General features: G+C 26.2%; 1 protein-coding gene across 1 annotated transcript; it reads right to left on the bottom strand.

The window, feature by feature from the left end:
* Nucleotides 1–4,605: 4,605 nt before the first annotated feature.
* Nucleotides 4,606–7,328, bottom strand: LOC103492330 (cytokinin dehydrogenase 3-like). The gene is made up of 5 exons (XM_008452640.3): nucleotides 6,622–7,328; nucleotides 6,340–6,467; nucleotides 5,982–6,254; nucleotides 5,346–5,614; nucleotides 4,606–5,244 (listed from the first exon to the last, which is right to left on the bottom strand). The coding sequence occupies exons 1-5, from the start codon at nucleotides 7,205–7,207 to the stop codon at nucleotides 4,953–4,955; spliced, it is 1,548 nt and encodes a 515-aa protein (XP_008450862.1). The 5' UTR covers nucleotides 7,208–7,328; the 3' UTR covers nucleotides 4,606–4,952.
* Nucleotides 7,329–11,474: the final 4,146 nt, after the last annotated feature.

The raw sequence follows: 11,474 nt of genomic DNA on the forward strand, positions 1-11,474 counted from the left end.
TGTTTTCTAAATTTTCGAACAACGATAATTTGATCTTTAAACTTTAGTTGGTAATAATTTTCAATTTAATTTACAAACTTGTAAAAATTTAATAATAGTATATACTTTAAAGTTCTAATAAATTAATCTCTATCTTAGAAAAGATATATTTTTTAAAACAAAAAACAAAACAACCAAAACCAAACACTACACAACAATATATCACGAGACATAATCAACGTAAACTACTCAAGAAACGGAATAAAAAGAACTAAAAACTCTCGATTATCTTAAGTTTTATGTGCATGCAAAAGAGTGAGGCAATGCATTCTGAAAACGACAGAAGACGAAGAAAAAGAGAACATCCACCTCCCTGCCTCTATCTAGATTGATGAACTTATTCCAAGCAAGTGTGTATTTAATTATTGTGATTAGATTTTCTATATCGGTATGGATCAAATTGTTAAAGATATTGAAAGTACAATAATTAATTAAAAATTTAAAAATAAAATAGAGACAAGACTCTAATTATTAATTATTTTTGTCTCTTTGATGGGTACTCTCTCATGAACATAAATATTTTTGTTTTGGTTTTCAAATTTTATCCACCAAATCTTCAACCACATTATTTCTAATAATCTTTTTAACTTTTTAATTCATCCAATTGGTTAATGGATAACAAATCTTTAAGAAGATATAAGAATCGAGGTACATATGATAACTAAAATTAATATGATTTAGTCTAATAATCTAGAATATCTATCAAATTATATGGCAAAATATCATTACTATATCTATTTCTATTATGATTAGATACAAATAGTCGTCTATAACACTTTATTATATCTTTAGAAATTTTTATATTTACATTTTTTTCCAATAAATATTGACTTTGAAAAATCATGAAATTAAAATTGAAAAAGAATATTCATATTTTCCACACAATCATACATTTAAAGGCTTTTCTAGAAAAAGAAGCAAACACAAGGATCATGAGGTATCTTTTTGACAATATTGTACCCAATTAATAACCCTAAGGCCCCCCAAAAAAAAAAATCTTTTAGAAAATAAGAAATAAAGGGTCCAGATTAAATGCACAAATTATAAATATTTTGATGCATGGCTGAGATTAATTATAATCACATGTGTGAATTAGGCCAAAAAAAAAAAAAAAAAAAAAAAAAAGAAAAAAAAAGAAAACAAAATCTTGCCTAAAAATATTAGGTCTAGAGAAGTTAGGCAATGCCCAATAATAGAAAGAAAATGGTAATCATATTATAGCTAATGCATTAATTTCTCTTAAATAATTTTATGAAGTTAAGTGTGTGTTTAGAGACGAGAAGTATAATACTATAAATTTGTGTGTTGCACCCTTTCGATGAACTAGCTCATAACATTTACGACACACATGAACATCATCGTTGGTACATAAGGAGCTTTTTTTTAAAAAAAAAAAAAAGTACAATATACAGTTTTCTCATTCTTTTGTTTGAATAGAAAAACAAAGTACATAAATTTATACAATTTTAGAATGTGAATATCCGTTTAAACATATTTCTCCTCATAACATAATTAAACGTTTGAACTTGAATAATTATATGGAGAGTAAAAGAAATATGAACATACATATCTTCGTTATTTATATATATAATTAAATGAGATGACAGAAGATGAATTAAAGAGGGTATTAAGAATAGTAAAATATATAAAATAAATATGAGTGAGTTAGGCCACTTTATTTCTTTTGTATGTAGAAGCAAAAAGGCAATATTTGGGGGTAAAAGGTAGAAATTGGGTTGGTCGGCCACGCAATGTTTGAAGAATATCCACAAAATATATTATAATCAAACTTCTCACTTTTTTTTTTTATTTCTTTTTTCCACCATCCTATAGAGTCACATACAAACTCTTTCAAATATCATTTTCATCTTTGTGTATTTTTAAAAATTTGTTTGATCTTAGTTAGATTTAATAAAAAACTATAAAAAAAAAAAAGGAATTTTACACTAAACTAAAACTTTGACATTTGAGAGTACATGAAATAAAATTAAACAAACTCTAAAGTATATATATGGATCAAAACGATATTTTAACCTATAATATATTATAAGTTCAAATATGAACTCCTACTTTTAGTTATGATTCATTTGTTCATCATATTTATGTTTAAGAAAATTGGCCATTTTAGAATTAGGAGAACAAAAATCTATCAATCAAATCAAAGTCAATAATAGGGTGAGGAATGGTATTTAAAGTTATATATAATATATGTGTGTACAATTTGTTAAAAAATAAATAAATTGTGTTAGCTAGCTATACCTTTTTCATAATCATTTTGTTGTTTGGATAATAATTAATGGAACAAAATCAAAACAAAACACGTTCAATTCGGATGCTTTGCTTCACAACAAGGAGAACAAAAAAAGAACAAAAGAAGATAGATTTGATTAACTTTTTTTTTTTATTTAAAAAACACCATGATGGAAAAAAATAAATAAAGAAACAAGAAAAAAAGAAGAAGGTATATATATATATATATATATATATATATATATATATATATATATATATATATATATATATATATTGCATAGAAGTTGGCTTTTGAAGCCTTCATGTCTCCTAAATGCCTGCAATATGCAGTAAGATTTGAAAACATCCTTTTTATAAAATAAATAATAAATTTATGTATTATGAAACATCCTTTTTATAAATAAATAATAATTTTATATATATTATTAAACATCCTTTTTTATAAATAAATAAATAATAATTTTATAATATAAATTCCTTTTGCTCTACTAGCCGCAAAATTGTACCCTAAATTACAAGTTTAATTAAGGTTAATTAAGTTTGATAAGTTTTTGGTTTTTATTTTTTAAAAATTAAGTCTATAGTATCTATTTGTTTGTTATGTTGTTTTATCATGCCAATATTTAAAAAATAATAAAGATGATTTTTAAAATTTGATTAAAAACCTACATGTTTTTGTATAAAACATGAAAAATACGACGATTAGAACTTTGAATAACAAAAAAGTCAAATTGTTATTAGATGGGATTTCAATATTGGATTTTTAATTATAAATAGTAAACGATAAATATTAAAAATTGTAATTCACATTTTAATATAGAATTTTGGTCTTAAGAAGGTTTTTCTTCTTCTTTTTTTTATCAACTTAGACATGAATCTCTTTTATTTGATCATGAATTTGATAGAAAATTAAGATTTGAAAAAAGTATTAAAAAACTTAATTAAAGCTAAAAAGTTTTATCTAATAAATATATATGATTTGAGATTATGGTCGGATGGCTCATGTAAATATTAATTAGAAAGAGAAAAAAAAAAACACACACACACACTATATGTTTTAAAAGAATAAATAACAATAATCAACTTTTTAGTATATAGTATGAATTATTATATGATATGGTCTATGGGACTGTTTTTGTGTCGCCATATTGTAATTATAAGGCGACAGGACCCCCCCACGTGCCTTCTAAACTTACTTTTATTAATTATTAAATCCCACTTATAATACTTTTAATGCAATAATTATGGGAATTAGGCCATCCATAATGTTTCTTTTTGCCACGTCATATATTAATTCATTACTATTTTTTAATACTAGGAGAATACGTCATATCCGTGAATCGAGATTGATTTCTGATTCGACTCTAATTATAAAAAAAAGTAGAAGTTAATCGTTTGTCAGTCAATTGATTGGTTTAACCCTTAGAAAATTTTTAAGAAATATTGTCGGTGATTTGATTATGGTTTTGGTCGATCGACTCAATCGGTTATTTAGTTTATCATACTCATTCCTAATGCCATAAATTTATTTTCATAGATATTAGTACATCTCACATGAATGTCAATGTGACGACTATGTTAACATGACACGCAATAAATAAAGAGAGTAAAAAAAATTATTCAAAATTTCACACGCAATTTGTAAATATATCAAAATTTAGGTCTATTTCTCGAAAGCTATTAGTGATAGATTGAATATGGAAAATAAAGAAGTCTAATTAACGATATAGTCAATCAAATTTTTATTATATTTACAATTCTTAAAAAAAATATTGGCATTGTACTAAATTACTATCCCTAAAATGTTATCTATTGAAATCCATCGATGGTATATATTTGCTAATGATATGGACCATTGGGATTGTTAAATTATAATATACAATATATATATATATATATATATAAGACTTTTAGTGTGTGGTAGATGAAGAGTGTATTAATTGTAAGATAAGATATTTTTATTCTATATCTCTAAGCATATATGTAATTAAATGGGTATAAATTAATCGTCTATTATCGATCTTTGTTATTTAAGGTTTGATCTCTCTAACCCCACGTAATTATTGTAATTATTGTATTCTTTATCAAGTTAAGCACTTGTTCATGAACCACTTTTGGTTTTTATTTTCTTAAAAAGCCTTCTGCTACACACTCTAAATGTCAAATGATAGCAAATTTTAAGATGTGTTGATGTAACAAAAAAATTTAAGATCTGATGTCAATAAAATGTTAATATTGATAGATTTTTCTTGATAATTATAAAAAACTTCATAAAAAAAAAATAAGAAAAGAATATAAATTTGTACACTTTAATTTTTAACCAAGTAAAAATAGTTATTATTTTATCATATTCATACATTAATAATATGTTATTGCTTACATTTCATTGACTTTATAACGAAATTGTAGTTTACCTCTTACGTCGATGTATCGATATCAAATCTATAAAAATATATAAACATAATATTAAATATCGAACTGTGGATGAAAATCTAATACCACATGCAGAAAATTCTAATTCTAATTCCAATAAATATTACATATAATTATAATACATGCACCAATATTCCTTGATCTAGACCCAAAAGAAAGGAGAAGAAAAGTTGACAGAGAATAATATAATAATAATAATATATTTTTTTGAAAAAAAAAAAGGGACTTCAAGAATTAAAAATCTTTTGTCCAGGAGACAAAATCATTTTAGGATCAAATTGATTTTTTCTATCTTGAAAAATTTTCCATTTGTTTCCAAAATGTTTTTCCCAATCTTCTTTTGTATTATAATGAGGAAGATATTGCTTGATCTTCATATCCACACTATCACAAAAACTTAATATTTCTTTGTTTTGTTCTTCAATGGCTTCCCAATTATCATATCCACTTGAATTCAAAAACCCTATTGTGTAAAATACTTCTTCTTCTGGTATAATTGCTGACATTTTTTCATCCCACCTGTATATATAAATTATACATTAATATTATATCAACAATTAAGTTTTATAAGGTTTCAATTAGATAATTAAAGTAATGAGGAATTGATTTAAGTTAATTACTTGTTCCTATTCATGGGGTAGATGAGTATAGGTCCACTGGCAATTTTTCGTTTGAGAATAATGTCCTTAAAAACGCCCAAGTCGAATTCGGCGATACGAGATTTCGGTACAAAGAGATTTAACCATGGATGAGGAACGTCCCATAATCCTTGAGATCGGAGACTCAACTCTCCACCTCGAACCCTATTTAAGAATTCAACGTATGATACGTCTTTCTCGAATTTGTATCCAGGCAGAAAATTTAACCCTTCCAACGAATCATCGAGCTCCTACACAAACAAGAAAAAGAAAAGAAAAATTGATTGTTTGGAGAAAAAATTAAAATTCAACCTAGTTCGTCAGCTTATAAACAAACGTAGACCGTTTCAACGACTTAAATTAAAATTTTGGTTTTTAGGATTAAGAAAAAGTTAAAATTTAATCCTCATAAGAAACAACAATTTAACTTCAAGTTATTTTAAGAAACATAATCATGACAAGTTAGCTTATATATAAATTGAAGTGAACGAATACATGTGTTTAATAAAAAGGAAATTGAAATAGGATCATCGCGTTTTAGCTTAGCTAGGGTTAAAGATAGAGACACTCGATGACGATCTCGAGAGAGAGGACGAGGACGATGATTAGGGAAAGTACCTGGTTGATGGTATGTCGAGAGTGATCGTCGTAATACTTAGCAACTTCTAGGCAGTATATAATGGAGTGTTGGTTAACCAAAGAGATGATTGTAGAGTGATGAGAAGGTGGAAAAAAAGAGGATCTCCAATTGTCTGGGGGGCCATCATGCATCAGAAGCAAACCCTCTAAATAGTCCAATCCTCCATCATCATTACTATTCATTGAGATCAAATTTTCTTGATCTTTCACAAACTCATCAAAATTGTTGTACAACATTCTAACCCACTTAACCTAAAAAGAATAAATCAATGAATTAATATTTAATTTTGGTGATGGGTGAATAAATTTAAAAAGAAAAAAGAAAAAAGAATTGTACCCTGTTTGGAGCTGGGAATAAGGGAATCCTAGCTCTAACAATGATTCCAAATTGGCCTAAACCACCAAGGACTGAGTTGAAGAGTTCATTGTTTTTTTCTGCTGAACAGCTTACAATATCTCCTTTTCCTAACAAAACAACAACATGCAACAACAAATTTAATCTCAAATTATTACTTTGTCTTCTGAAAATATGCAGTATAATTAAATCAAGTACAATTTAGAAAAGAAAATTAAACTGATAAGCTTTTGAGTTGGGTAGTAATTTTGACAAATTATGTACCTGTAACCACGTCGAGTTCAACAACATTACAAATTTGCGGGCCATAACGAAATGTTTGACCGCTAATCCCAGCATTCGATAACGTCCCACCGACGGTAAGATAAAGATAATCCGTCCAAGATGGCGGAGCAAGTCCATGTTTAAGAGTAGCATTAAGTACATCAATCCACATCTGTTCACCACCGACGTCGGCGAAGAATCCGGCATCGGCGGAGCCAGAGATAGAGATTCTGGTGGGATTATTATTCAAGGAAGTCATTTCAACGACGACCCCATTTTGGGCCATGGCCTGGCCGTGGACGGAGTGGCCGCAGCCCTTGGCGGCGACGTTGAAGGGAATAGAACGGGAGTTGGCGAGTTTGAGTAAAGTAACGAGGTCGTTTATGGAGGTGGGGAAGAGGACGGCGGCGGGGGGGTTGGTGACGATGTGACCGAAGTCGGTGGCGGCAGAGGAGAGTGCGGCGGAGTCGTGGCGGAGATGGGTGGGGAGATGGTGGGAGAAAAAGGATTTAGTTAAGAAGGATTTGAGACGGTTGATGAAAACCATGTCTATGAAATAAGTTGGAATGGGAAAGTTGATAGCCATTTTCTTTAGAGAGAGAAAAGGATTGCGATTTTGAGTTGGCAAGAGAAAAGTGAAGCCAACACACAAGTATTTATAGCCAAAAAAAAAAATTGGGTTTTTTTTTTTCTTTTTTTAATAGTAACTGTTCGAGTCAACTTACTAGTACATAATCGGATCACTTATGCAATACTAAAACATTTGAGTCTCCAAAAAAATATTAAATTTTAGATAGATGTAATCTCTCTACTAATAGTTGTTTATTCTTGACATCAAGATTGATTATACAATATTAGTTATTATTTTTAAATGTCTTTAAATAACAAACATATATAGTATTTGGTGATTGAGAGACGACAATTTTATCACGTGAAATGTGATAAGTAGCACATAATTTAATGACTGTTTTTTGTTTGCCCCATTTATCTTTCGTCTATATGTCAAAGATTGTTGATTCAAATTTTTACCTGACAATTAGAATTTGAAATTATTTACCTTAAAGCAGGTTTGCTCTAATGTAAGGAAATGTCTCATTAATCTTGATGGTACGTTAAATTTTAGTTACTCAATATATACTATGTCATAAATAAGGTTTAAAATGTTGATGTTTGGAAAAAAAAAACTAAAATCTTAGTTTTACAAAAGCACATAGTCATGATATTGATATGAGTTATATATATATATATAAAATACAAGTGATAGAAAAGTATAAAATTTCTTATTTTTCTCTTTTTATTTTGAGAGGGAAAAAAATAAAATATCTTTTTGACTAATTGGCACGTCTCTCTTGATTCTTTACTTCCCAAAAGAGTGGTTATGAAATATGGGAAATAAAAAGCTTTGGAAAGAAATGTATATTTTTGGATGAAATTTAAGATACAAAATCTTTATAATGGATTAGATTGATTACATGAAAAGGACTTCATAGCCAAGGACTTTGGGTAGTGTTATTCAATTTATTAACTTGCTTTTCATTAATATCATCTTAGTCTCTCGTTTCATTTTAATCTTTTACTTTTTAAACAAATATTAAAATAGTTCTATAGTTTAAAATTAAATTCTATTGGAATTAGTTTGATAACGACAACAAAATTAGAGTATGCTTTTGCGTATAATTAAATTCTATTGGAACTAGTTTGATAACGACAACAAAATTAGAGTATGCTTTTGCATATAATTTCTGTTCTTTGAATTTTATTTCATTTTATTTTCTATACTTTCGACAATTTTTTAAAAATAAAACAATGTTAATTTATTGTTAATTTTTTTAAAGTCACTATGATATTTTCTTTAATAAAATTTGGAAATATATGTCATGTGTAGTTTTTTTCATTTTTTGCATGAATGAAAAATAATACTATAATAATTTAATTAATTTCAATAAAAAGAATCCGAGAGACTAAATTTAAGGTTTGTTGCTAAAGCAAACATATCACCCAAATGGTCGATGCATTAATGATTTATTGACTAAGAAAATCAAGATTTATTGGAAGTACACAAATGACACGTTGCACTTTGGATTAAATTTAAGATATATGAGTAGTATATATGAATTAAATTTAGATAATTTAGAGTAAAAAACAATTAAAATAAAAATTAGAAAATGAAGTATAAGAATCAAAACGATACTAAACCAAAATATTTATAAATTATAACAAAATTTCATATTATATCGATGATAGATATCAATATAATAAAATTTTCAGTTATTTTATCCATTAAAATAAAATTCAAAATTATAGAATGAATAAACTTTGTATTAAAATGAATTTTTTAAAAGTTTTATTTTGAAAAAAGAAAAGAAAAAAGGAAATGCATGTGGGGAAAAAAAAAGGGAAGAAAGTTAGAGAAAATCGAAGGGACGTTACGTGTGTGTCTTTGTTCAAATTCAAAAAATGATAACGATGGAGATTTGAGGGTGAAATCGTAAAACCACAATGGTCCACTTTGGCCAAATCACCACCGTTGGATTTTCAATCAACGGTCAACATATTAGTCCGGTTTGGTCAATCTCCATTACATCCAATCTCCCAATATAATATTCTTCAAACTCCCACTTTTTCTTTCTTCTTTTGGAGTTTCATGACTAAGTAAATATTTTAATGAAATTACCAATTTATGTCTCCAAGTTTTTTTTTTTCTATTTTGAATTAATTATTATTAAATATAGCTAAATGAAACAAAATATTTACAAAATATCATAGACTATCAAAAATGAATCGTGATAGACTACTGTAGCCACCTAATTTTATCCTACATTTTTTTTATTCTTTAAATTATTAATTGTAGCAACGGTTAAGATATTTCATTAATTTATTTTGTTAAAAAAAAAGAAAAAGGTAAAATCTTTTTTGTAATAATATGAAATCTTATGTTTTTTCTTATCTTTTTATTAAAATGGAAAATAAAGTCATTAATGTTTTTTTTTTGACTTATCACTTTAGGAAAAAGAAAACAAATTAATTTATTTATACAAAATATCTTTTGATTTATCATATTAGGAAAAGCAAGATAATTTATACAAAAAATTTTAATACCATATTAGACTTATCTTTATCACTTTAGGAAAAAAGCAAAAAATTTATTTTGGACAAAATCTTTCAATATCATATTTTTACTATTTTAGAAAAAAGAAAATTAATAAAATTACATAATATCTAATTTGATTTTATACTTATTAAATTTTCCTAATTCGTGGCACACCCCGACTCTATAAATAGGATCCTTTGTCATTTGGAAAGGGGGGAGAAGAAATTGTTTTAGAGAAAGTTTTGAGAAAAAATTGTTTTAGAGAGAATCTCTACGAAAAAAAAAAGTGTTTATAGAGAATTTGAAGAAACGTATTCCTCTGCATAAAGGTGGGTCATTAGCTTTTTCGCTTTATTGTTTTTATTTTTATCTTCATATCGTCTTTTTTTTTTATCCTAATTCTAATCCCATAAGGAAGAAAAAACTTAGTTGGAGGTTGCATTAGGTAGAGTTTACTCCCAATGATCCGCACCTCATACAACAAGTAATTTTCTTCGGGATTGAATCCTTATCTTTGTTCTTCTCTTTTCAAATGTAAAGAGAAAGAAAAAATATATATAAGGAAAATTTCTTTTTTTATTTTTACTACCTTTTTATCATCATGCTAAAAGAAAAAAAAAAAAGATCTTTTGACATTTTTCTTCTCTCTAAAACAATAGAGAAAAAGAAAAGTTATAAACAAAAGAAAATTTCTATTATTATCATTTTTCTTCTTCTTCTTATTATATATATATATATTTTCTCTTTTAGGGTGGCGGCAAACCTTGCCGTCACCCTCTGTTTCCTTTTTTTTTTTCTTCTTTCTTTTTTTAATTTATTTATTTACTTATTTAAATTTAATTTTATTTGTAATTTTATTAATATTATTTTATTATTATTATTATATATATATTTAACCTTCCTTTTTTTCTGTTTTTTTATGTTTTTTATATATAACTTTATTTATTTATTTAGTGTTTTTATATTTATGATTTTTTTAAAAAAAACTTTTTGCTATTTTTATTCTTATACCATTATCGTTATTTCCTTTCATAATTTTTTTTTTATCTCTTTTAACTTATTATCATCCCTATGTCCTCTTTTCTTCACTTATTTATTTAATTTCTTTTTTACATATTCATTTGTTTATTATTTCATTTAGTTCTTTTTTTCATTTTTTTTCTTATTTTCTTTATCGTTATTATGTATCTTTTCTTTTCCTTTTCTTTTAATTTATTTTTTATTATTATTGTTATATTTAGTATATGCATACATTGATATCCTAAATTATTTGTCTAATTTATTGTGTGGTATATTTTTTATTTCTATTTGACTTTCATTAAAACTTTCTTGAAAATTTTAAGATACTTTTAATCATAATTGTATTTAATTTTGAAATCTTTTTTAAAATATTTTTTCTCTTTAAACCATTTAGAAATTTTTTTTTCTTTAAAATTATTTATTTTAAAACTCAAAATTAAATAGATATTTCATAAGGTTTCCTAATCTACATTTTTTTATAATAACCACGCCGATTTCGATAAAAAAAAACCTACGATGGAATCTAGAAATTTCTGGGAGTCCGTTATTTCTAGATTCTTGAGGTGAGGGATCAATATCTTAGGGAGTCCGAGATTTGATCCCAAGAGAAAATATATTTAATCAATGTTTAAAATAAAAAAAAACTTTATTCGAAGACTAGCCTATGATAGAATTTGAGAAATTGTAACAATTTCTCATTCTCTTAAGGTGAGGAATTTTCCCTCAATATAGTCTAATTAAT

This window comes from Cucumis melo, chromosome 2 (genome assembly GCF_025177605.1).
Source record: "Cucumis melo cultivar AY chromosome 2, USDA_Cmelo_AY_1.0, whole genome shotgun sequence".
Classification (NCBI taxonomy): Eukaryota; Viridiplantae; Streptophyta; class Magnoliopsida; order Cucurbitales; family Cucurbitaceae; genus Cucumis; species Cucumis melo.

Excerpts from the sequence above, each read along its gene's own strand:
- LOC103492330 (XM_008452640.3), bottom strand. The coding sequence starts at position 7,207 with ATGGCTATCAACTTTCCCATTCCAACTTATTTCATAGACATGGTTTTC. Across the intron at positions 6,255-6,339 it reads TATTCCCAGCTCCAAACAGG|GTTAAGTGGGTTAGAATGTT; the intron begins GTACAATTCTTT and ends TATTCTTTTTAG. Across the intron at positions 5,245-5,345 it reads TACCCCATGAATAGGAACAA|GTGGGATGAAAAAATGTCAG; the intron begins GTAATTAACTTA and ends TTATATATACAG.